Source organism: Hylobates moloch, unplaced genomic scaffold, assembly GCF_009828535.3.
Source record: "Hylobates moloch isolate HMO894 unplaced genomic scaffold, HMol_V3 SCAFFOLD_21, whole genome shotgun sequence".
NCBI lineage: Eukaryota > Metazoa > Chordata > Mammalia > Primates > Hylobatidae > Hylobates > Hylobates moloch.
The window spans coordinates 28623455-28650564 of record NW_026652296.1 but is presented as its reverse complement, the minus strand read 5'-3'; the positions used below and the strand labels follow the sequence as shown (position 1 = coordinate 28650564).

The 27110-nt window shown below is 47.8% G+C and overlaps 1 protein-coding gene across 6 annotated transcripts in view; it reads left to right on the top strand.

Annotated features, from left to right (window-relative positions):
• HCK (HCK proto-oncogene, Src family tyrosine kinase) overlaps positions 1-27110 on the top strand; it is a 50218-nt gene that overhangs the window by 4034 nt on the left and 19074 nt on the right. For 3 of the 6 annotated variants that reach the window (XM_032142614.2, XM_058432921.1, XM_058432920.1), the window contains exons 2-6: positions 16236-16356; positions 17918-17960; positions 18317-18416; positions 19221-19319; positions 24357-24460. In XM_032142614.2, coding sequence (XP_031998505.1) covers positions 16237-16356; positions 17918-17960; positions 18317-18416; positions 19221-19319; positions 24357-24460 — 466 coding nt within the window. In that variant the 5' untranslated portion in view covers position 16236. The remainder of the gene's footprint in view (positions 1-16235; positions 16357-17917; positions 17961-18316; positions 18417-19220; positions 19320-24356; positions 24461-27110) is intronic. The other 3 variants (XM_058432922.1, XM_058432923.1, XM_058432924.1) reach the window with 2 other exon arrangements.

Sequence of the window (27110 nt, the reverse complement as noted above, 5' to 3'; positions counted from 1 at the left end):
ATTACCCCCATTCCCCCATCCCCCCAGCCCCTGGCAACCACCAATCTGCTTTTTGTCTTTACGGATTAATTCATTCAGGATATTTAATATAAATAGAAGCATACTATGTGACTTTCTGTGTCTAGCTTCTTTCACTTAACATAATGTTTTCCAAGGTTCATCCACATGGTGGCAACTATTAGTACTTTATTCCTTTTGTGGCCAAATAATATTCCATTGTATGGATATTCCACAATTTATTTACCCATTTATCCACAGATGGAAATTCAGGTTGTTTCCACATTTTGACTATTGCGAATAATACTGCTATCGGCATGCATGTGCATGCCTGTATTTGTTTGAGCACGTGTTTTCAATTCCTTTGGGTATATACTTGAAGTAGAGTTACTGGGTCATATGAAAGTTCTATCTTTGTGGCCGGGTGCGGTGGCTCACGCCTATAATCCCAGCACTTTGGGAGGCCGAGGTGGGCGGATCACAAGGTCAGGAGATCGAGACCATCCTGATTAACACGGTGAAACCCCATCTCTACTAAAAAAATACAAAAAAATTAGCCGGGCATTGTAGTGGGCCCCTGTAGTCCCAGCTACTCAGGAGGTTGAGGCAGGAGAATGCCGTGAACCCGGAAGGCGGAGCTTGCAGTGAGCCAAGATCGAGCCACTGCACTCTAGCCTTGGCGACAGAGCGAGACTCTGTCTCAAAGAAAAAAAAAAAAAGTTCTATCTTTAACTTTTTGAGGAACTGCTATGCTGTTTTCCACCGTTTTACACTCCCACCGTAATACACAAGGGTTTCAATTGGCTTCACATCCTTGCCAATGCCTACTATATTTATGTTTTCTTATTATTATTACCATTCTAATGGGTACAGAAAGCATGAATCTTAATCTCATTCAAACCAGGCTGCCCTCTGAGGGCTCTTACCTCAGGAAGTAAGGAGAAAGTTGTCTACATTCTAAGGACTAGCCAGGGCTTGGACTTTAAACTCTTCTAGAAAGTAAATTCTACAAGAGCACAAACATGTTTGTCCTATAAACCACTGTATCTTCTAACACCTGGCACCTGGCACATAGTAGGGCCTCAAAAAAACACTGAAGGGACAAACATAATGAATGTTGGACAACCTCCTCCCTCCCTTGCCTGAGATATTTCAGCTGCCCTCCCCAAACACCCCTCCACCCACAGTGATTATTTTTAATTAGATGCTAACATTTAAACTCAGGAGAGCTCGCATAATGTGGATTTCTGTCTCCTAAAACATTAGAAGAGTTAGCAGCCCTGAGACTAGAACCCACGACTCCAGTGCTCCTCAGACAACCTCAGTGGAGCTGGGGTCTGCCCTGTGGGCTGCACCTGGGTTGTCCAGCTTGCACAGCCCTTGCCAGGCCCACTTTCCTCATCCGCAGAACCCTCCACATCCCTAGAGTCATTTGAGTTTTCAAGCCCCACCCTTCGGGTCATGACAAGGCTTCCTTTTTTATAGAAAAGGAACATGAAGGGCCGGGCGTGGTGGCTCACTCCTGTAATCCCAGCACTTTGGGAGGCTGAGACAGGCAGATCATCTGAGCTCAGGAGTTCAAGACCAGCCTGGGTAACACGGCAAAAGCCTGTCTCTACAAAAAATACAAAAATTAGCTGGGCGTGGTGGCATGTGGCTATAGTCACAGCTACTCAGGAGGCTGAGGTGGGAGGATCTCCTGAGCCCAGAAGGTGGAATTTGTAGTGATCTGAGACTGCACCACTGCACTCCAGCCTGGGTGACAGAGCAAGACCCTGTCTCATAAAAAGAAAAGAAAAGGAATGTGAAGCCTAGAGAGGGTAATTGACTTTCCCAAAGTCACACAGCAAGTTAGTAGCACAATCTCTCTCAGCCTCTGTCTTTCTTTCTTACATCTTTTTTTTTAGTTTAGTTTTCTTTTTTTATACCACAAGTCATCAAGCAATCACTTCTGCCTTTCTAAACAAACTCCACCACATGCACCAACCACATGTTGGTCCCCACCCCATTTCTCCAGTTTCCTCCCCTACAGGACTGGGAGTTTGAATGTACTTTCAGAGGCGTGGGTAATGATGCAGAAGCAGCCTGTGCTTAAGTGTAAATGTGCCCTGGTCTTGGCCCCTGGCTGTGGTCCCACATGCTGCATCCTCTGGATGGCACTGCGCTAGGACGTGCACTCCTGACTCTCCCCTCGAGTCACCTCCCTGAGTTCCAGGCATCACCCTGAAATCCTTTGGCCCAGGAGATGTAAGTGCAGCCAAGAGAACAGGAGTCCCAGCCTCATCTCTACCATAGAAATGAAGAACAGTGGATACAGCACAGTAGATGACCCCGAGTCTTAGCGCCTGCTCTGCCAAAGACAGGTTGTGATGCACTGGGCAAATCTCTTCCCTTTCTGAGCCTCAGTTCCCACATCCAAAAAAAATGGAACTGAGGCTGGGCACGGTGGCTCACACCTGTAATCCCAGCACTTCGGGAGGACGAAGCAGGTGGATCACCTGACGTCAGGAGTTCAAGACCAGCCTGGCCAACATGGTGAAACCCCGTCTCTACTAAAAATGCAAAAATTAGCTGGGCGTGGTGGCGGGCGCCTGTCATCTCAGCTACTCGGGAGGCTGAGGCAGGAGAATTGCTGGAACCCGGGAGGCACGGTTGCAGTGAGCCAAGATCTTGCCACTGCACTCCAGCCCAGGCTGACAACAGCAAGACTGTCAAAAAAAAAAAAAAAAAGAAAAAGAGGAACTGAGAAGGATACTACTCATGATTCCTGCAGCACAATTCCTTTTATGTCAAAACACACAGACACACACACACACACACACACACACACACACACACACACACTAGTCCATCATGGCATATATGTCTGAGTTTGAGTTTCTCCAGAAGCAGACCCTAGGCAAGGTTTCAAACGCAAATAGTTTGTTTGAGAGCTGATTCCAGAGACCCTTCTAGGGGAGTAAGGAAGTAAGGCAGGGAACAGGAGGTAGTCATTAAAGGTGTCTTTTAAGCCCAGTTACCACTGTGGGCACCTGGAGCTCAATCCCACTGAGGAACTCCGGGAGCCAGGGTAGAACAGGCTCAAGAGGTGAGGGAACCGGGGTATTTGTCCACCCCGGTCTCGCTCCTGTCTTTTGTTGAAAACTACTCCTGAGGATGTGATAATTCTCTAGCACTTTTGGCTTGCCAAGCCCACGGGCAGAGCAGGCACCAATAGCTACAGAGAAATCTCTCAGACAAAGAGATGAAGGTGCCGGCAGCTGGAAGTCCAGCCAGAATGTGCGGAAATGGTAAAGGGCAGAGTGATAGAGGCAAGGCACTGACAGCCTCTGCTTCAACATACATGGGTGTAAATGCAGAGGCAGAGGCCAAGGCCAAATGCTGGCAGAGGATATCTGGGTGGGGAAAGAGGTGGCCATGGAGGGCTTATAGAATGAGTAATCCAAGAGTGTCTTATATGTATCTGTAATGTTTTAATCTTCCTTCCTTCCTTCCCTCCCTCCCTCCTTTCTTTTCTTTTCTTTCTTCTTTCCCTTCTTTCCTTCCCCCCCTTCTCCTCCTCCTCTTCCTCCTCCTCCACTTTCTTCTTCTTCTCTTCCTTTCTTTCTTCCTTTCTCTTTCTTTCTTTTTTTCTTTCTTTCTTCTTTCTTTCCTTCCTTTCTTTCTTTCTTCTCTCTTCCTTCCCTTCCTCCTCCTCCTCCTCCTTCTTTCTTTCTTTCTTCTCTCTCTCTCTTTCTTTTTCTTTTTGAGACAGGGTCTCGCTCTCTCTCCCAGGCTGGAGTGCAGTGATGCTATCATGGCTCATGCAGCCTCAACCTCCTGTGCTCAAGCGATCCTCCCACCTCAGCTTCCTGAGTAGCTGGGACCACAGGCACATGCCACCACACCCAGCTAATTAAAAAAATTCTGGTAGAGATGGGGTCTTGCCATGTTGCCCAGGCTGGTCTTAAATTCCTCAGCTCAAACGATCCTCCTGTCTTGACCTCTCAAAGTGCTGGTATTACAGATGTCAGCCACCATGCCTGGCCTCTAATGGTTTAATTTTTAACAAGAAGGATGTACTAATGTTTTACTAGGTGGTAAAAGGTCATTTAAAAAATAAAATACATACCCTTCAAAAAATAAAAGAAACTGAGACCTGGAGCTTTGTCAATTATAAAAAAAAATGTAAAAGGATAAGCGCCTGTGTTACTGAGGCTTTGAGGATTCCATTTGTGGAGGACAGGTTTAGGGGCAGCTGACCTCTCAGTACCACAGCAGGTTAAAGTGAAAAGTGGCCCTGGTTGTGAACTGGCCACCATGTCCTGTCTGGAGGGGGAAACTTCCACTCAGCGGCAGCCAAGGAAAGACTGCTCCTCTCCCAGCAGAAGCGAGCAAATGTGCATCGCCCTTCTCAGTTTAAACATGTATTTATAGCTATTGGTTTTCTTTTTGTTTGCTTGTTTTTGTTTTGAGACAGGGTCTCACTCTGTTGCCCAGGCTGGAGTGCAGTGGGGCAATCTTGGCTCACTGCAACATCCGCCTCTGGAGTTCAAGCAGTTCTCCTGCCTTAGCCTCCCAAATAACTGGGATTACAGGCACCCACTACCATGCCCAGCTAATTTTTGTATTTTTGGTAGAGACAGGGTTTCACCATGTTGGCCAGGCTGGTCTCAAACTCCTGACCTCAGGTGATCTGCCTGCCTCAGCTTCCCAAAGTGCTGGGATTACAGGCATGAGCCATTGCACCTGGCCTATTTATAGCTATTGTTTAGATGGGAAATCTGGGGGCATCCAGCAGGCTAAAGGGGACTTCATTCAATAAGAATTTATTGAGCACGTACTGTGTTCTAGTTTTACACACTGGGGATATAGCAGTGAACACAACAAAGTCCTTACTGTCATATCGCATATCCTAATGGTCAGATGGATAATAAACAAATCAACAGGTAATACATTAGGTGCGTTAGTCCAGGTCCTTTTTTCTTTTTTCTTTTTTTTTTTTTATACTTAACTTCAGCACACCCTGAGGTAGTTCAAGTCCTTTGAGAAGCAGACTCCCATAGCATTAAATGTGCAAGAAATTTATTAGAGGAAATGGCTATGAGAGAAAATGGGAAGAAACCAGGAGAGGACAGGAGAGCCATCAGATAGTGGGGCACCTCTGTCCACTAATGAAAAAGAAAAGGAAAGAAGAAAGGAAGGAAGAAGAAAGGAATAAAAGGAGGACATGTCTTGGACTGCCATGCCTTTTTTGTGTGTGTGTGGTTGTTGTTTTGTTTCTTTTTTTGAGACAGAGTCTCGCTCTGTCACCCAGGCTGGAGTGCAGTGCCCCAGTCTTGGCTCACTGCAACCTCCGCCTCCTGGGTTCAAGCAATTCTCCTGCCTCAGCCTCCTGAGTAGCTAGGATTACAGGCATGCACCACCACACCCAGCTAATTTTTGTATTTTTAGTAGAGACGGGGTTTCACCATGTTGGCCAGGCTGGTCTCGAACTCCTGACCTTGTGATCCGCCCGCCTTGGCCTCCCAAAGTGCTGGGATTAAAGGCGTGGGCCACCGCGCCTGGCTGCCATGCCATTCTAAGGAAAGTTTGTCAAGGCTGTTAAGGAGCCCTTGGCCAAAGTCTCTTGACAGAGGTCCCCCAGACATGGGCGGGCTTCGGTCTCCCTGATACACTCAGTCATTGGCTGGGAGCAGCCCATGAGAGCAGTGATGGACTTCAGAGCACAGCAGCTGAGCCGCTGATCAATTTCTCCAATCGTACTCCTGCAGTTGGAGATCTGAGAGGTGCATCCTCATGGCTACCACATTTAAGAGGTGGTTAAGGGCATGAAGACTAGCTGGGAACAGGTTAGACAGTGATGGGAGTTGGGGGGCAGAGGATCCTGTCTTCGTCAGGGTGATAAGGGAAGGTTGCTCTGAGAAGGTACAATCATTAGAGAGACTAAAGAAAGTGATGGAGTCTTTCTGGGTGAAGAATATTCCAGAAACAGAACATGCAATGCCCCAGAGGTATAAGCACAGTTGGTGAGTTGAAGAAGAGCAAGGAGGGCTCCAGTGGAATGATCAAGGGAGAGTTAGGAGACAGATCTGAGAGGCTGAGAAGGGGATCAGATCGTGGAGGTCTTACCCACCTTGGAGGGGATTTGGGCTTTTACACCAAGTGAGATGGAAACCCTGGGGGGTTTGAGCAGAGGAGGAATGCGACCTGACTTACTTTTTTTTTTTTTTTTGAGACTGACTCTCACTCTGTTGCCCAGGCTGGACTGCAGTGGTGTGACCTCGGCTCACTGCAACCTCTGACTCTCGGGTTCAAGCAATTCTCCTGCCTCAGCCTCCTAAGTAGCTGGGATTACAGGCATGCGCCACCATGCCCACCTAATTTTTGTATTTTTAGTAGAGATGGGGTTTCACCATGGTGGTCAGGCTGGTCTCCAACTCCTGACCTCAGGTGATCTGCCCGCCTCAGCCTCCCAAAGTGCTGGGATTACAGGTTTTAGCTACCGTGCCCAGAATGACTTACATTTTAAAAGGCTCACTTATTTGTAAGAGGCAGAATGAGGATTCAAACCCAGCTCTATCTGACTTCAAATCTCATGCTCTATTTTCAAACTGCCCTGCCTCCTGCCTGCCTTAGAGATAAAATCATTCCAAGAAGGTTCACAGTTGCTCTGGAATTCTGAAATTGACCAAGTGACCCAAGAGTAACATTGAACATGCTATGAGTTTTATGTGTGGTTGAATAAGTGTTTGGAACACAGGCATCTCAGAGCCAACCCTATGGCTGAGTCAGGCAAATGATCAAAGGCCCTGAGTTCTCCTTCAGTGTGTTGCTCTGTCGCTCGCCATCGTGTGAGCCAGGGCCCACACAGCCTCTTGGGGCTGTTACTCCACCTGTCCAACGAAGATTTTTATCTCCCAAGTTTCTTCCTGTTTGCAAAATCAAAGTTTTGAGCTCCATGAGAAAGAAGCTGGGGCTCAGTAAAGGGAAGACATGAGAAGTCAGGAGTGACCCCTAACTGTCTATTAGGGACATTTGTCACTCGGGGATAAAGACAGTTCGTTCAGAAGACAGTCAGGGAACCTGAGGAGAGGGAGCTGCTGGGCTCTGCACCCCCAAGGCACTGCTCAGGGAATTGGCTCCTGTTGCGAGAATACTTTTTCCCCACCCCCATGGCTGAGCTGTTCTGAGAAGGGAAAGTTCCTATAACTGAACAGCCTTAAGCCCTGGGTCCCCAGCGGTCTGCCTTCTTGAGAGTTCTGTTTGGGTTCCTCATTCTCCCCTTTCCCTTCATCACCCACAGCCTCTGGGGCTGACCTCAGTGGATAATGACAGGCAGGAGAGCTGAGTGCCAGTTTGACCTGCCGCTGACTAGCCGGGGGACCCACTCTCCCATGGGCTTCCATTTCCCTATCTGAAAAATAACTTCATAATTCTGGTCTGTTGACTTCAGCCAAGTATGACGAGGCCCATAGAGAGTAGAACATAATACATTCATTACACAAATGTGTATGGAGGGCCTATTAGATACCAGGCGCTTCTTTTTTTGAGACATTCTTGCTCTGTAATCCAGGCTGGAGTGCAGTGGCATGACTGCAACTCATTGTAGCCTCAACCTCCCAGGCTCAAGTGATCCTCCCACCTCAGCCTCCCAAGTAGCTGGGAATACAGGCACATGCCGCCATGCCTGGCTAATTTTGTTTGGTAGAGACAGGGTCTTGATGTGTTGTCAGGACCAGACTCGTACTCCTGGGCTCAAAGCAATCTTCCCACCTCAGCCTCCCAAATTGCTGAGATTACAGGCATGAGCCCCGGCACGCAGCCTCTATAACCAGGTCCTTTTAAGGCATGGCTTCAGTGCCTTCAGCTTAATGAGGTCCGTATTTCTCCCATCTTCACCTACCCTAATAGGTCTAGTATCATCTTACCTTCTCTTCTACTAAAACCTGGTATCAGGGAGGTCTTTGCCATCAGTCATTTACACTTGAGTGCAAATCACAATCCCTTAAAAGAATTCCGTCTGCACTGGGCAAGACTCTTTGATGTTTAAGGGGGAATAAATCCAACTCGAAACTGGCTCAAGCAGAAGAAGAAGGTTACTGGAAAATCCCCGAAATAATCAGCTTCAGGCAAGGCTTAATCCAAGGCTGGGAGTCTGTATTTCTCTATTTCTTGGGTTTGCCTTGCTGCTGCAGGCCTTTTTTTCCAGCTAGAAACCAAGGGCTGGCTCTCATTGGCCAGAATTGACTCACATGCCCATCTCTGCTTCTTCTTCTTCTTTTTTTTTTTTTTGAGATAGAGTCTCACTCTGTCACCCAGCCTAGAGTGTAATGGCGCAATCTTGGCTCAATGCAACCTCCACCTCCCAGGTTCAAGCAATTCTCCAGCCTCAGCCTCCCAAGTATCTGGGATTACAGATGCCTGCCACCAAGCCCGGCTAATTTTTTGTATTTTTAATAGAGATGGGGTTTCAAAATGTTGGACAGGCTGGTCTTGAATTCCTGACCTCCAGTGATCCACCTGCCTCTCCCTCCCAAAGTGCTGGGATTACAGGCATGAGCTACCGCCCCCATCTACCCATCTCTGCTTCTATTACTGCAACTCTCATTGGCTTGATTTGGTCACAGACCCACCTCTACAGCCAGGGTTGGAGTCAACTCTATCCCAATCCATAAACTGAGACTAGGGGAGGAGTAATTCCCAAAGGAAAATTGGAGAACTGTTCACAGAAGAAGGGAGGAATGGATTCTATGCAGGAAAGAACTGCAGCTTCTTCTTTCAGAGAACTTCTCATCCGACATCTCATTTCACATTTGGAGAAACTGAGGCTCAGAGACAAGTTGAGACTTGCCTAGGGTCACATAATGAGCTTATGGCAGAGATGGGACCACAATCCAGGGCTTCACACCTTCGGCCCTTGCAGGTTTCTGCTTAAGCATAGAAGCTCCCAGAAAACCATCTCCAGCCCACTGCATGGATGCTCAGGCAGGCCCCGGCCTCTCCCCCTTGAGCTTGACTCTGAGAGCACAAGCCGAGTCTCTGAGGCTTCCACAGCCAGCATGGTGACCCTGGGAAGCAGCCAGGCACAAGCGAGCTGACCTCTCTCATTTCCCTCAGCAGAGACTGAGGTGGTGAGGAGCAGGTTTCAGGTTCCCAGGGTCGGCAGTGACCTGAGGAAGCATCTTTACCAGGGATCAGCAGTTCTGAGTGGGTGTGCAACCAGGCAGGCTACTTCTGCTCTCAGAGCCTGCTTTTGAAGCACATTAGATGAGAAATGCGTATGCAGAAGTTTTACACAGTCCTTTACATCCCTAGTCACATAGGACCTCAGGCCAAGCCTGAGAAGCAAGGCCTCCTATTTAGTAGGAAAGAAAAATAAGGCTCAGAGAGGGTAAATGACTTGCTCAAGGTCACATACCCAGTCAGTGGCAGAACTGCGATTCAAACTCAAGTATTCTGACTCCCAAGTTCAGCCTTCATTCTGCTACATTGGTGGATCTCAAATTTTAGTGTATATACTAATTTCCTGTAGAATTGTTAGAACTACAGATTCCAGGCCCTCACTCCCAGATACTGGTTCATTCAATCCAGAGTGTGACCCAAAATATGCAAGAATCAGTGAAGACTTTTTGAGTTCAAATGGCAGAAACCCAACTCAAATTGGCTTAAGCAAAATTGATAATTTATTTGCTCGTGGACTGGAAAAATCCTGAGGTGTATAGGCTTCAGGCATAGCTGGATCCAGGTGCTCAATTTATCTTCAGGAATTACTTTATCTCCATACCTCAGTTCTGTTGTCCTCTCTGATGGCTTCACTCTAAAGCAGCTTTTACCTTGATAATGTTGAGGTGGCCTCCAAGAACTCCAGGTTCCTACATCTCAACAATCCTTATAGAAAGAGGGTGCTTTTACCCTAATTTTTCCAGCAAAATCCCAGGGCAGACTGCCTCAGCGAGGAGGACGTATATGCCTATAGCTGAACCAATCTCTGTAGCCAGGGGGCCAGAGGATACGGGATTCTCCGATTGGCCAGGCCTGTGTCAAGTTGCCAATCCCTGAAGGCAAGGGTGGGATCGGCCCCACCAAACCTCATGCACTAAGTGGGAGAAGGCTGGTTCTCCAAAGGAAAATCCAGGTACTGTTATCTGAAGAGGGACAGATGCTAAGGAGGCAGGAGCAAAAGAGTTTCTCTAGCCTTCTTGGGTAGAATGTTCACATGAATCGCCTGGGAACCTTGTTAAAATGCACATTCTGATTTGGGAAGTGGGGCCCAAGATTCTGCATTTCTTACAGCTCCCCTCTGATGTTGAGGCTGCTGGTTCTCACGCTAGCCACTCTCTGAGCACCATATTGCATTTCTAAACTCACTCAAGCCACTTCGTCACAACGCACTCTGCAGAGAGGCCCTGGGCTACATAAACCTCTTTTTTTTTTTTTTTTGAGACAGAATCTCGCTCTTTTGCCCAGGCCGGAGTGCAGTGGCGCTATCTCGGCTCACTGCAAGCTCCGCCTTCCGGGTTCACGCCATTTTCCTGCCTCAGCCTCCCGAGTAGCTGGGACTACAGGCGCCCGCCACTGCGCCCGGCTAATTTTTTGTATTTTTGTAGTAGAGACGGGGTTTCACCGTGTTAGCCAGGATGGTCTCTATCTCCTGACCTCGTGATCCGCTCGCCTCGGCCTCCAGAGTGCTGGGATTACAGGCATGAGCCACCGCGCCCGGCATAAACCTCTTTCTTCCATCATTCTCTCCCCACCTGCACCCCATTCCCTGTTCCCAAACCCACCTGAATAATATCAGCACCATCTGTTTGGGAACCACTCACCAACATACTATAGATTCTGCTGACAAATCACAGTTGAAGAAATTGTCCATTGTGCCCTCCAATGACTTCTTTTTTTTTTTTTTTTGAGATGGAGTCTTGCTCTGTTGCCCAGGCTGAAGTGCAGTGGCACGATCTTGGCTCACTGCAGCCTCTGCCTCCCGGGTTCAAGCGATTCTCCTGCCTCAGCCTCCCAAGTAGCTGGGATTACAGGTGCGCACCACCACACCTGGCTAATTTTTTATGTTTTTGGTAGAGTCAGGGTTTCACCATATTGGCCAGGCTTGTCTCGAACTCCTGATCTCAAGTGATCCACCCACACCGGCCTCCTAAAGTGCTGGGATTACAGGCATGAGCCACCGCACTCAGCTCCAGTGACCTTTTATGAGGAGCCACAGAACAAATTCTCTTTTGAATTTATACTCAAAAAATATTTGTTTCTGTCAACAGACAAATTGTTGTGCTTCCTGGGATCTTATGATGATGTTGTACAAGTTTCCATTTTTATCTTGGCTACTAGGAAGCTCAGAGATAAATCTAGTACTCAATGGTAGTAGCAGTCCCACTCTGGGCTTCTGGTTCAATAATCTTTCCCTTCTATATGGTGTAGAGTAACCCTTTTTGATTCTTACAGTGCTCTGTATATGGTTTAATATTATAAGCTCCTTCAAATCCTTTTTGGAAGTTGGTTCTTCTTTGGAATATTCTTGACTTTCCCCCAATCTTTATCTATTCAGATCCTCCCTGTTCTTCAAAACCCAACTCATTATCTTGCTGCTCGATTATTATTATAAACAGGTTGCTTTTTATACGAACTTATTAACATACACATAGGCATATAAATTCATTTTACAAGAGTGGTTTGATGTTGTACATGTTTGCAGTTTGCGTTTTTTACCCAGTAAGTATTTTAGCAGTCTTTGCATGGCCCCTCCTATCTTTACCACTCCCTAGTAGCTTCTTTCTCTTTCATTCTTAAAATTGTGGTAAAATACACATAACAAATTTTCCGTCCTAATCATTTGCAAGTGTACACTTCAGTGGTATTCAATCCATTCAGAATGTTGTGCAACCCTCACCACCATCCATCTCCATAACTCACTTCATCTGAAACTCTACACCCATTGAACACTAACTCCTCACTTCCCCTTCCCCCAGCCCCTGGCAACCACCATTCTACTATCTGTATCTCCTAATAGCTTCTTAGTATGTGGCTTCGGAATGTAATTGTGTGTCCAGTCTCCCCTTCTCAACTCGATCATAGAGCAGGAACTATGTCCTAATGCTTTCACTTTTTTTTGCCCTCTCTTATGGTGCTGACAGACACTTTTACTTCCTACTATATAAAGCATGGCACGCCAGGCATGCAGCCATTCACTCACTGTGAATGACACTCCTACTGTGTGCCAGGAAGCACTGGGCTAAGCACTGAGGAACACAGGCGAGAGCACCAGCCTTTCCTGTGCTGCAGTGATGGGAGCATTCTGTCTCTGCATGTTTGGATATGGTAGCTCTGAGCCACAGACAGCTGTTGAGCACAGATGGAGTCATAGCTGAGATGTGCTCTAAGAGTAAAATCCACACTGAGATGTGAAGGCTTAGTACAAAAAAAAAGAATGTAAAGTATCTCATTAATAATTTTTATATTTATTATATGTTAATAATTTTGATATATTGAGTAAAATAAATACATCTTAAAATTAGTTCACTTGTTTCTTTTTACTTTAAAAAACCTGGATGTAAAAAAAATTTTTTTAATGAAAAATAGGCCAGCTGTGGTGGCTCATGCCTGAAATCCCAGTACTTTGGGAGGCCGAGGTGGACGGATCACCTGAGGTTGAGAGTTCAAGACCAGCCTGACCAACATGATGAAACCCTGTCTGTACTAAAAAATACAAAAATTAACCAGGCGTAGTGGCACATGCCTGTAATCCCAGCTACTCAGGAGGCTGAGACAGGAGAATCACTTGAACCCGGGAGGCAGAGGTTGCGGTGAGTGGAGATTGCACCACTGCACTCCAGCCTGGGTGACAAGAGCAAAACTCCATCTCAAAAAATAAATAAATAAATAAAAATTAAAAAAAAACCTAAAAATAAATTTAAAAGGAAAATAAAAATAAAATAAAATAAATAAAAATAAAGAAATTTTTTTAAAAATGAAAAAATAAAATAAAATACAATTTTAATTTTAATTTTTAAAAACCTGGCTGTAGAAAACTTTAACTTATATTTGTGGCTCACATGACATTTCTGGGCCTAGTGACCATGAACATGGACATTTCTGATGCCCAGTCCACACCAGGCAGTAGACATGGTTCTCTCATTTAGGGGGACAATCACATTTTACACAAATTTGACTCCTGCCAGTGTATCACTTTTAGAAAAATCACACTTTCATCTGGGCATGGTGGCTCATATCCCATCACTTTGGGAGGCCAAGGTGGCAGGATAACTTGAGGTCAGGAGTTCAAGACCAGCCTGAGCAACAATGTGAAACCTGCCCCCCACCCTGCCCCCTGTCTCTACAGAACATAAATTTTAAAAGATTAGCCAGGCATGGTAGTTTGTAACTGTAGTCCCAGCTATTAAGGAGGCTGAGGTGGGAGGATCACTTGATCCTGGGAGGTCGAGGTTGCAGTAAGCTATGATTGCACCACTGCACTCCAGCCTGGGTGACAGAGCGAGACTGTCTCTGAGAAAACAAATCACACTTTATTGTGAGAAAATGGAACTCATGGGAATTCCCTATTTCAAAAAAAAGCGAACTTCTCCAGTGTTGCAGTATCTCTAGGCTTGTGGGCCAGAGGAATTGCAAACTGTGCTTGCTTCATGATCCGGGGCAGTGTCACGTCTGCCAGTAAACAGAAATGGTTGTGGTTAATGTTTCTGCGGCACTTACTGCATGCTGGGCAATTTTACACTCATCAACTTGCTCAGTGCTCACCACCACCCTGTGAGGTAGAACCCTCGCCACCCTTTCTCAGAGATGGCCTTGGATTGTGAATGAACACAGGTCTTCTGAGACCCCTCCCTCGGGACCCTGTGGCCATCTTGAATATGTACATTGATCACGTAAGTGAAGCATACAAGGTGCTCAACACGCGTGGATTGGAAATCACAAGACTCACAGCTGCAGATCAGTGGGTGCCCAGAGAGGTAGAGTGAGCTGCCCTACCTCACACAGTGCTGCTCTTCCCAGAACATCTTTATGCTGACCAAAACATATGAAATGTGATATAATTTTATGTCATATATGCCACACAAGATGCCTGTTTAATTTCCCAGAACTGTAATACACATTTATCTCAAAGAGAGATGCTGGTTTCAGTTTTAAATGCATGCAAGTACATTATAAATCTGTGCTTAATTGTGATAATTTTTCAAATTAATGATCCAGCACTCCAAGAGTCTGAATGTGTTCCTTATTTTATTTCCAAAAGACAAACGAAGCAAAACTGCTCAAGTCTTGAGGTGGCAAATCTTTCCCAGTTCCCACCAGAAGAGGCAAATCCTTGTAAATAAAAGGAATCTTTTTTCGTTTTTAAAAGTAACTCATCTAAGCCTAGGAATTTGGGTTTTTTTTTTCTTAAACCACAAATACATGTTTATTTTAACAAGATGAGTATAACTGAGTTCTAACTGCTTTAGAAGAAAATGGCAATTGTGCAGAGATGAGAAAAGCAAGCACTTCCTTATGTGGTTGTCACAGCCTGCCCTCTCAGCAAATGTGTGTGCATATTTTGAGAAAAGAAATGAAACATTTCTTCCACTTTTACAATTATGTTTTGACTCTATTTGGAGTAAATGTGTTTTGTTTAAGCATCCTTAAATTAATTGAATACAGCAGCAAAGTCTGCAAGCTCTACCTCCAAAATGTCCCCCAAACCTGTCCAATGCTTACCTCCTCTCTGCCCCCACCCCGCTCTGGGCCACCATCATCTCATACCTGAACAATTTCTGCAGATTTCTCACAGGGTTCCCTCCCCTGCTCCCTACTGTCTGTGCCTCACTCAGCCACTGGTGGGATTAAAGTGCAAATTGAATCCCATCATTCTCGTGCCAGAAACTTTCCATCATCCTTAGAATAAAATCCAAAGTCCTCACTGGCCCTACAGGATATGGTGGCCTCATCACAACCACCCTCTCCCCTGCCCATGAGCTTCAGCCACACTCTCCTGCTTTCAGTACCTCCAACTTCTCTCCAAGCACATGCCAGACTCAGGGCCTTTGCATTTGCTGTTCCCTCTGCCTGGAACACTCTTCCCTCGGAGTGTCCCCTCACTGGTTCCTTTGTGTCATTTAGACCACAGGTTCTGTATCCCCTCCCCTGACAGGCCTTCCCCAAATGCCCTGCCTAAAAGAGCCAGACCTGTTGTTTCCCACAGCACCCTCTCTTATTGTCCTCACACTTTTCATTAACCCAATTTGTCCTGTTATTTATTTGTTGGCCTGTTTATTGTCTCTGTCTCGCATTCGGCTGCAGTTGAGTTCCCGAGGGCGTGAACTTGCTTCTCTTCTTCACAGTTTAGAAAAGGGCCCAGTAAATGTTGGCTGTGTAAATGGATGAATGAATTACCAAATAACTCAGAGAGAGACAGAGAGAAAGAGAGGAGGAAGAGGAAGAGGAAGAAGAAGGAAGAGGAGGGAGGAGGGGGAAGGAGAAGGAGGGGGAAGGAGGAGGAGGGGGAGGACAAAGGAAGGAAGGGAGGAAGGAAGGAAGGGAGGGAGGGAAGGAGTTATAAGCCATTTATAAAATGATACCAGTAATACAGTGCCTTGACAAACTAGATTGTTTGAGCCATGTTATGTGACCTCATCTTGTTATTTAATATAAAGAATGGCAATTTATCATCGGATAATACCGTAGTTTTTCTGTAGTGTTTGCTCTGAGCCTGACACTGCACTGAGTATTTCCCCACCGCACGTCATATTATTGTCCCCATTTTGCCGATGAAGACCTGAGAGGTGGGTAGGGGGCAGGAAAGTGGTCAGTGAGGTGCTGGTGGGGTGGAGGGGCCAAGGATCAGCTGAGGCTTTCTGATCTGAGAGCCGGCAGTGCCCACCACCCGCTCTGCCCCCCAACAGCTCTACCTGTTACATTTCTGTTATCCTCATGCCATCCTCTGAATAAACACCCATCATGCTGGTCCTTGGTACCCACGACAATGACAGCTTGTCAGCCCTGGGCCAGTGCTGTGGCATGTGGACATGGGGAGGCCCAGAGGTGGCAAGGATGGAGTGGGCTCCGTGTGGGGAGGATGAGGGTGCATGGAGCTGGCGGGGGAGTTAAGACTGGGAAGGTCAGTGGGAGCCAGCCGGGGGGCAGGGGACCTGGATCAGAAGACTTCCCCGCATGATGCTTCTGATGAAGCATCAGAAGACTTCCCTGCATGAGGCTTTTGGTAACCGGGCTCACCTCCCTTCTGTCTGCTGCAGGATGGGGTGCATGAAGTCCAAATTCCTCCAGGTCAGAGGCAATACATCCTCAAAAACTGAAACCAGCGCCAACCCACACTGCCCTGTGTACGTGCCGGATCCCACATCCACCATCAAGCCGGTGAGTAGGGGAGGTCCCGGTTTCCCTGGGGGCTGCCGGATGCTGCCCCAACATTGCCCTAACAGCCTCCTGTCTTCCCAAGGTTGGGCAGGGTGAGCTTGGGGTGAAAGGGAGCTGACTGGCTACCAACAGTGCCCTGACTCGACTCTCCGGGATGCAGCGCCAGCATGCATAGGGGCAAGGAAGTCACCTCTCTTTTCCTGCAGCCCAGGCTTGGCCCCTCAGCCTGGGCTCCACCAAACAGGTGTGAGTGAGCATTTCAGGCCTCTGGCCTGGGCGGAATCAGAAGCAGCGCTGAGATTAATGAGTGACCAGTAATGCTAGCAGCTGAAGTGACGATGTAACGGTAGTATCAGCAGCATTGCAAAAATACAATAACAATTGTCATAATAATAGTACCAACCATAATTGCGTGAGTATAAGACCAAGGTAGCAGCAGAAACAACAGCAAGAGTTGTAAAAAGAGAAGCAGTCATGCTAGGAGAGGTATTTACCAACTTCTTTTATGTTTATACAGAGCTGACTATGAACAAAGCACTGTTCTAAGCCTTTACGGTTATTAGCACCCTAATCCTCACAATAATCCTATTGTGTGACACACAAATACATTTTTCTTGAAAATAAAAACACAGGCCAGGTGCAGTGGCTCACACCTGTACTCCCAGCATTGTGGGAGGCTGAGGCAGGAGGATTGCTTGAGCCCAGGAGTTTGAACTGCATGAGCTATGATCACGCCACTGCACTCCAGCCTGGGCAATACAGGGAGACCCTGTCTCTTTGAAAAAAAAAAAAAAAAAAAAAAAAGAGCTGCTTAGAACACCATAGTTTAGGTGTCACTTCCCCTTTGCATGGACACTTAGATTGTTTCACATACATACCAGAGCCTTTATTTATGGAATATAAATCACTGGTGGGCCTATTATTTCTTCGAACTTAGTCGGAAAACAGTGATCTGGACCAACCCCTTCACTGTGTGTTGAGGGGAGGGATCAAGCAGCATCCCCCGGTACATCCAAGACCGAAGGCCAAGGCCACAGCTCAAGAAACCCGGATCCCGCTGGGCACGGTGGCTCACTCCTGTAATTGTAATCCCAGCACTTTGGGAGACCGAGGTGGGCAGGTAACCTGAGGTCAGGAGTTCTACACCAGCCGGCCCAACATGGTGAAACCCCATCTCTACTAAAAATACAAAATTAGCCGGGCATGGTGGCATGTGCCTGTAATCCCAACTACTTAGGAGGCTGAGGCAGGAGAATCACTTGAACCCGAGAGGTGGAGGTTTCAGTGAGCTGAGATCACGCCACTGCACTCCAGCCTGGGTGACAGAGTGAGACTCCATCTCAAATAACAGCAACAACAAAAAACTTGGACCATTTTGTTTGCTGGCTCTGCCCCTAATGTGCTGTGTGGTGCCAGGCATGTCCCCTGCCCTATGTGGGCCTCCTCCCACGACATGCAGGACTAGGGTAAGATGCTCTTGGGTATCCTTTTCAACACAGACCGTCCATGGGTCCCCACACATTGGTCAGATTCATTCCCTTCTCCCATTTCTTCCCCACAGGGGCCTAATAGCAACAACAGCAACACACCAGGAATCAGGGAGGGTAAGTATCTATGAGCAGATGCAGTGGAGTCACGTGTCCTGCAGAGGATTCCGCTAGGTTCTCCCTCAGCTTGAGGCATAAATCCCAAACAGTCAAACCCCTGTTGAGAATCCCCAAAATTTCCTCTGAAGTACTTTGCACAGGCTATTGTGTTTCTAGAACGCTGTTTAGTAACATGAACAAAACATATTTAGCTTTAAACCTGAGAATCACACCCAGCATGGTGAGACACCTACTTATACTAGGAGCCACATATCAATGGGTGCCGAGCTGTGCCAGGTGCCGGGTGAGGGTCACCCAGGGCTGTGGATGCACTTAGAGGAACCTCACCCTCCGTGTGTCTCCCTTCCCAACAGGCTCTGAGGACATCATCGTGGTTGCCCTGTATGATTACGAGGCCATTCACCACGAAGACCTCAGCTTCCAGAAGGGGGACCAGATGGTGGTCCTAGAGGAGTGAGTCCCCATCCCACTCCCCCTAAGACAGAACTGCCTCCTCTACTCAACTATGTGCTCTTTTGTGCTTCCGTAAAGAACCTGATAGATGGGCTATCTTATCCTGGGTATAAATGTCTAATGAGAAGCTAATCACAATAGTGGACGAAGGGTTTGCTATCAACCTGGATGAAGGGGATTGTGCACTTACTAAGAGTGCACGTCCAGCCTGGGATGAACAGGTGAAGATTTCTCAGGGAAGCCTTTCTAGGGCTCCTGTGATTAAGCCACCAGCTTTACCTGTGGACCAGGCCCCATCGAGTCAACCTTGCATTTGGAAATCCTTGGATCTCTGATTTTGCCACCTCTGATCTCCTACAGCCTTCACCATCATGGGTATAGTGTCCAGGATGTGCTGAAGCCAGAGAATGGGAGTGGTCATGCCTGGCCGGACCCCCAAGCCCACTCTCCCTTATTCTCAGCCCCAGCTGAACCATTCTGAGTCTCCATGGGCACAGGACCCTGCCATGAGTATAGCTAATAAGACCAAAGCTGCAAGTCCAGGGAAAAGGAGTGGAGCCAGAGACCCAGGGCTCTGGGCTGTGGACAGGGTGATTCCAGACCCTCAGATGCACAACAGGAACTGTTGTAAGGATCCCTACCCTAATCGTGGGCACATGCTGAGGCTGACATAGTCACAGCCCTGTCCCTCACCCTACTGGCTTTCTGGAGGCAGGGAGTTTTCTAGGTCAAGGCTGGGGAGCTTAAGGAGACTGGAGAATGATCCTTCTGTCCCTAACACCTTTACTCCCTCCTGTCCCTCAGATCCGGGGAGTGGTGGAAGGCTCGATCCCTGGCCACTCGGAAGGAAGGCTACATCCCAAGCAACTATGTCGCCCGCGTTGACTCTCTGGAGACAGAGGAGTAAGTACCCTATTTCCTACCTTCCAGAAAGAGGCATGAGCAAAGCCAGCCTTGTTCGCAACTCAAGGCGTCTGCACACACTTTACCACCGCCTGGCACATACTCTTCCCAGGGCTCTGGGCTTGGCTGGCTCCTTCTCTTCCTTCTGGTTTCAGCCTTCCGGTCAGGGAAGAGAGGCTAAAGTGGGTCCCAGCTGTGACTCTGTCTTGTGGAAACCTGTTTTAATCCCTTCTGAACATGTTTTACTAGCAAAACGACCTGGTTTCTTTGGTTGGTTACACTTGCATTCTCTGCCTGCCCTGCAAGGAAGAGAGCTGGCGAGAGCAGGGACTTTGTCTGCTGCTGCATCCTCGGCACAGGCTGGCATGCAGTCAGTGCTCTATAAATATTGTTGAATGAAGCACATGGTCTTGCCAAGGAGGGTCTCTGGAGAGGTGAGACAGCTCACACCTGGCCAGTCATCCCTCATTTGTTGTTTTGTTTTGTTTTGAGACAGGGCCTCACTCTGTTGCCCAGGCTGGAATGCAGTAGCACCATCACAGCTCACTTCAGCCTCAGCCTCCCCAGGCTCAGTTGATCCTCCCACCTCAGCCTCCCAAGTAGCTGGGACTACAAGTGCGCATCACCATGCCCAGCTAATTGTTTTCTTTTTTGTATTTTTTGTAGAGAGGGGGTCTCCCTATGTTGCCCAGGCTGGTCTCAAACTCCTGGGCTCAAGTGATCCTCTCGCCTCAGCCTCCCAAAGTGCTGGGATCATAGGCCTGAACCACCGCACCTGGCCCATCCCTCATTTGATTCATTTGACAAACATACTCATGACTCTTCAAGCCCTGTGCCAGGCTAAGGGGCTGTGGAAACAAATAAGATATATCCCTACCCTCAAGGAGCTCTCCGTAACCCATCGTTCTTGGCTGTGGGTTCTTCTTGTGTCTAGCTTGACTCTAAAAATATACTTCAATCATCCATCCATCCATCCATCCAACCATCCATCCATCATCCAACAGCTACCTGTTGATTCCCTATTCCAGGGATAGAAGATGACTCAGATGGGGCTCCCTGCTGGAGATGTTCTCTGTATGGTGGATGAGGTTGATGAGTAAAAAGATGACTACACTGTGGGGTGGCAATACATCCCATTAAAAACCAGCCAATCAAAACTTGACAAATGACAGTCCCCATTGTTTTGTCTCTTCTGCCTCCTCTTTCTAGCTAGATGGTACTAGGGGTTTGGGATGTTTGCCTGTTAAAAATGAAAACGCTTAGGCTTTTCCCATTATAAAGCCACCCCCTTCTGGCTGGGCATGGTGGCTCACACCTGTAATACCAGCACTTCGGGAGGCCAAGGCACGCAGATCACCTGAGGTCGGGAGTTTGAGACCAGCCTGACCAGCATGGTGTAACCCCATCTCTACTAAAAATACAAAAAAAAATAGCCGGGTGTGGTGGTGCACGCCTGTAGTCCCAGCTACTCGGGAGGCTGAGGCAGGAGAATCACTTGAACCCAGGAGGCAGAGGTTGCAGTGAGCTGAAATATCACGCCACTGCACTCCAGCCTGGGGGACAAGAGCAATACTCTGTCAAAAAAACAATTATGTCACCCCTTCTTAGTGATCATGGAACTGGGGGCTCTTAGCTGCTTCTCTCTCCTTCTTCTGGGCTTTGCCCTGGGTCATCCCATGCTCTGTTTCTCCACTCCAGGGTCTGAACACTTACAGAATCCCTGGGTCACCTCATGTGGTCCTTGCAGCAACCATGGAGGAGGCATGGCTGGTATTATTTCTCAAAGGCAACATAATTGCTAAGCGGAAAATGCAGGGTGTAGACAACATGAATGGGGGGTTGTCATTTGCAGACAAAGGCAAAATAACCTAGGTGGGGGGTTCTCAGACATGAGCAGCATCAGCATCACCTGGATTGCTGGCTAACAAGTGCTTTCTGGGCCCCACTGTCAGATTCCGAATGTGCATTTCTAACAGGTTCTTGGGTGAGGCAGCTGCTGCTGCTGCTGCTCCAGGGACCCAGCTTGGGAACCACTGATCTAAATACGCATATCTGGCCAGGTGCGGTGGCTCACACCTGTAATCCCAGCACTTTGGGAAGCCGAGGCAGGCGGAACACTTGAGGTCAGGAGTTCGAGACCAGCCTGGCCTACATGGTGATACCCTGCCTCTACTAAAAATACAAAAATTAGCCAGGTGTGATGGTAGGCTCCTGTAATCCCAGCTACTCGGAGGCTGAGGCATGAGATTCGCTTGATCTGGGAGGCAGAGGTTGCAGTGAGCCGAGATCATGCCACTGCACTCCAGCCTGGACAACAGAGCGAGACTCTATCTCAAAAAATAATAATAAAAATAAAAAATGAATACACATATGTGTCCTTTCAGGGCACTCAGGGGTCCTTTTGTCTGAATCAAGAAACTGCTAACAGAGGTTGCCTCTGGGGAGCACAACTGGGACCTTGGGAATCAGAGCGGGATGGAATCTTAGTTTCCCTCATTCCCCCTTGAAATAGGTAATACTTTCAAATGTTTCAAAATTCAAATGTGGGGAAGCATGCAGAAGAGTGAAAAGTCTTCTTCCCACCCTGTCCCCAACCAGCCACTTCCCCTCCCCAGAAGCAACCAGTTTGTCGTGAGTCCTCCCAGATGCTTCCTCCTTATATAAGGAAAGACATCTCTTCCCGCTTATCTCGCACAAGTGGTAGATACCACACACACTGTTTCATGCCTCTCGTTCAGACCTTCTATGCAGCATCTCGTTCTTGTTTTTTTTTTTTTTTTAGATGGAGTTTCTCTCTTGTTGCCCAGGCTGAGTGCAATGGCAGAGTTTAGCTCTTGTTGCCCAGGCTGGAGTGCAATGGTGCGATCTTGGCTCACTGCAACCTCCGGCTCCCAGGTTCAACCGATTCTCCTGCCTCAGCCTCCCAAGTAGCTGGGATTACAGGCATGTGCCACCACGCCTGGCTAATTTTGTATTTTTAATAGAGACAGAGTTTCTCCATGTTGATCAGGCTGGTCTCGAACTCCTGAACTCGTGATCCACCTGCCTCGGCCTCCCAAAGTGCTGGGATTACAGGCGTGAGCCATTGCTCCCGGACACCTCCTTCCTTTTTATACCACAGGCCGTCTGTCCTGTAGATGTCCTCCCGTCCATTTAACCTCTGCCCTATATAGTGGTCACTTAAGTTGTTTCCAGTCATGTGCTGCAGCAAATCTCCTGGTGTATATGTCATTTCTCCCTTGTGCAAGATCTATGGGATAACTTCCTAGGAGCAGAATTGTCAGGGAGACCATTTTTTTTATTTTTTATTTATTTATTTTTTTTGAGATGGAGTCTCACTCTGTTGCCCAGGCTGGAGTGCAGTGGCACGATCTCGGCTCACTGCAAGCTCCGCCTCCCGGATTCACACCATTCTCCTGCCTCAGCCTCCCGAGTAGCTGGGACTACAGGCTTCTGCCACCATGCCCGGCTAATTTTTTTTTTTTGTATTTTTAGTAGAGATGGGGTTTCACCGTGTTAGCCAGGATGGTCTCGATCTCCTGACCTCATGATCCGCCCACCTCGGCCTCCCAAAGTGCTGGGATTACAGGTGTGAGCCACCACACCTGGCCGGGGGAGACAGTTCTTACTCTTACATTGTTGAATATTTTACCATGGCACAAGTCACTTTACAACATGAAAGCAAAGAAGGTAGATGAGCAACATAGCATGGTGATTCAGAGCATGGGTTCTGGAGTTAGACTGCCTAGCTTCAAATCCTGCTGCTACAACTTCCCAGCTGTGTGACTCTAGGCAAGTTACTTGCCCTCTCTGTTCCTCAATTTCCTCATCCATAAAATGGGGCCAGGAGCAGTGGCTCATGCTTGTAATCCCATCACTTTGGGAGGCCGAGGTGGGTGGATCACCTGAGGTCAGGAGTTCAAGACCAGCCTGGCCAACATGGTGAAACCCCGTCTCTACTAAAAATACAAAAATTAGCTGGGTGTAGTGGTGGGTGCCTATAATCCCAGTTACTTGGGAGGCTGAGGCAAAAGAATCGCTTGAACCTGAGAAGCGGAGGTTGCAGTGAGCCGAGATCACGCCACTGCACTCCAGCCTGGGTGACAGAGCAAGACTCGGTCTCAAAAAAAAAAAAAAAAAGGGGAATGATAAAAGTGACAACTCGATAGAGCTGTTGAGTGGATAGCAGGATAGATGTTAACTTTCTGCCCAGTTGATAACAGAGGAACCAAAGGCCCAAAGAGGAAGGCAACTTGCTCAAAGTCACACTGCAGGTTTGTGGCAGAGCCAAGGTAGGCTGAGGTCAGGTCTGTGGCTTTTTTCCAACTTCTCCTCACCCTAGTGAAGGTGGGAAAGGATTCGGCTGCTGCTGCTTAAACTTTTCCACCCAAATATCTCCAATATTCAGGAAGAATGAAGAAAATGTCCCAGGATATGATCCTAAGTATAAAATTCTTTCCAATCTCACATTGTAGCTTACAAGTTCACGCCAACTTTATATTCAACTCCGTATAGGCGGAGGAGGATTGGCTGTAAAGCTGACAAAACCCAGGCCCTTCACAGGCTTCCAAGGTCCCAAGAAGGATCTTCCCCGTGGTCTTGTATGCTTGTGAAACCTGCAAAAGTAAGACTTTGACCACAGCTGGTTAAGACTGCTGTCTGTTTCCACTCTGTCTTCCTGTCCATCTCCCTGTCCCTCACAGCGAGCGGTACTGGAATGACCCATCAGCTTTTTGCATTTGTTAATGCTGTCTTATTTTTCTTAAAGGAAGTTCCCCCACTCCAAATTGCACAGGCTTCAGTCTCAGCAAACAGGATTCACCTCGGGTAAAATGTCTATTTTGATATCAAAAGAATGGCTCCTTTCCCTTCTCTCCCCCAAAAAAATCCTTGAGTAAAACTGATGCTGCAGGAAGCCAGACCCTCTGTATCCTGACATCCCCCTGGGACCTGCATGGCCACAGGCACCCTGTGTAGGCAGGACAGGATGACCTGCATGACCCCAGGTTCACATTTGTCCCCTCCCTTTTCCATCAGGTGGTTTTTCAAGGGCATCAGCCGGAAGGACGCAGAGCGCCAACTCCTGGCTCCAGGCAACATGCTGGGCTCCTTCATGATCCGGGATAGCGAGACCACTAAAGGTGACACCAGCCCTCCCCACCTTGTCCTCCCTGCCGAGGCGCCCCAGGTGGGACTGGCCACCACCCTTCCCTTGAAAATGCCCTGGGAAAGGCTGAAAACCCCAACCAGGTGCTGCAGCTGCCAGGTTTCTCCTGCTCTTGGCCACCTGAGCCGGGGAGGGTTGAGGCTCTGTGCCTGGCTCTGCCCTTCTTATCCACCATAGCTGCCAGCTTAGGTCAGTGGAACTAGTGCCAGGTGGCTTAAGCCCTGAAAACAAAGAAACATCCAGCTGAAGCTTGATCTTCACTGACTCATTTTTTCATTTGTTTTGGTTTTTGTTTGTTTTGTTTTTTGAGACGGAGTCTCACTCTGTCGCCAGGTTGGAGTGCAGTGGTGCGATCTCGGCTCACTGCAACCTCCGCCTCCCAGGTTTGAGTGATTCTCCTGCCTTAGCCTTCCAAGTAGCTGGGATTACAAGTGCTCGCCACCACGCCCAGCTAATTTTTGTATTTTTAATAGAGACGGGGTTTCACCATGTTGGCCAGTATAGTCTCGATCTCCTGACCTTGCGATCCACCCCTCTCGCCCTCCCAAAGTGCTGGGATTACAGGCGTGAGCCACTGCACCCGGCCTGTTTTGTTTTGTTTGAGACAGGGTCTCACTCTGTTGCCCAGGCTGGGATGCAGTGGCACAATCTCAGCTCACTGCAACTTCTGCCTCCTGGGCTCAAATGATTCTCCCATCTCAGTCTCCCTAGTAGCTGGGACTACAGGTACGTGCCACCACGCTGACTAATCTTTTCTTTCTGTCTTTCTTTCTTTTTAGTAGAGATGGGATTTTGCCGTGTTGCCTAGGCTGGCCTCGAACTTCTGGACTCAAGCAATCTGCCTACCTCAGCCTTCCAAAGTGTCAGGATTACAAAGTGTCAGGATTGTTTTTTGTTTTGGTTTTTTTAAATACCCATAACAGACCAAGTAAGGGAGGCCAACACAGGAGGATCACTTAAGCCTAAAAGTTTGAGACCAGCCTGGGCAACATAGTGAGACCCCATCTCTATGAAAAATTTTTAAAATTAGCCAAGCGTGGTGGTGCACATCTGTACTCCCCGATACTCGGAAGGGTGAGGCCAGATGATCTCTTGAGTCCAGGAGTTCAAGGCTGCAGCGAGCCATAATGGAGCCACTGGACTCCAGCCTGGGCAACAGAGCAAGACCCTGTCTCTAAAAAAATAAAATAAAATACCCATTACAATATATCTTATCCACAAGCCTCATTCCTCCTTTCCTCCCTCCATAAGGAAATGAGGTAAGATGAGGTCGCCAGGAGAGACTCAAGCCAGCCTTCTCTGGGACTCTGCTGAAAATGTTCCTTGGAAGCTTTTGGACGTTTTAATGTCAGGTGACCAGCTTCCTGGAATTTCTGTGCTGCAAGGGTGGATTCATGCTGATTGGGTGCATGGATGGCAAGAACAGGCCTGGAAAACATCGTGTAGCTCAAACTGGCATCGATTGAGGCTCATTGCCTCAAAGGAATGAACATCAGTAGGATTCTTATGATTTCAGATTTCATGCGCTAAGTGCACTTTTACTAATACATTTAGGTTCACAACTGCTTGACTCAAATAAGCCAGGTATATTGTATAAAATGTGACCTCACGGTACCCTGAAACAAACAGATTTGGGGACATTGATTAAAGGCATGTTCCCCATGTGCCTTCTGCTTGACCCTCAGCTATCTCAATTGGCGAAGCTTTCATGTGGCTAGGATAATGCTACTCATAATCAGTGTGGCAGCTCAGTGAATGCTTGGGCTTTGTCTCTTCCCACCCAACAAGCCCCATTCAAGCCCCCAGGGGGAAAAAAAGAAGATAAAAAGACAAAGCTGTGCACAGCCCAGTGCTTCTCCTCTCTAGCTGTGCCCAGGACAGCTTTTGGCTTGGGCTGGTCCATCCTGCAGACAAGGGCAGAGAAATCAAAGAAACCATCACAGATCTGTGGGGCAGGAAAATGAGCCTGGTCCAGCTTTCATAGCCCTCTGAGATGGGGCATGGTGGGAAGTTTAGCCGATTTAATAGAAGTTGCAGCATGAGACCCGTGAATCCCACCCTGCTGCTTCCTGGATCCTGCCACACCCCATCCAGCAGCAACCAAGCCAGTCTCACCCCTGACTGGGACAGAGTGGCTGAGAGGGGCTCTGGAGCCAGCTGCCTGGATTTGAATCCCAGCTGTGCCACTTACCAGCTGTGTGACTGTGGGTGAGTTACTTCACCTCTCTGGGCTTCAGTTTCCTCATCCGTAAATGAGGATGGTGATATTATAAAACCCTTACCCCATGAGGTTATTCATTCATTAAATAAATAATATAATTTATATAGTTATAATTCATTATAATGAATATTATTCTTATTCATTCATTGTTCATTTACGCAGAGTGCTTTGAACTTGCCTGGCATGCATGGTAAGCTATTATTCATTCAACATTATAAACTGGCCAGGTGAGGTGACTCAAGCCTGTAATCCCAGCACTTTGGGAGGCTGAGGCGTGTGGATCACCTGAGCTCAGGAGTTGGAGACCAGCCTGGCCAACATGGTGAAACCCCATCTCTACTAAAAATACAAAAATTAGCCGGGCGTAGTGGTGGGTGCCTGTAATCCCAGCTACTCAGGAGGC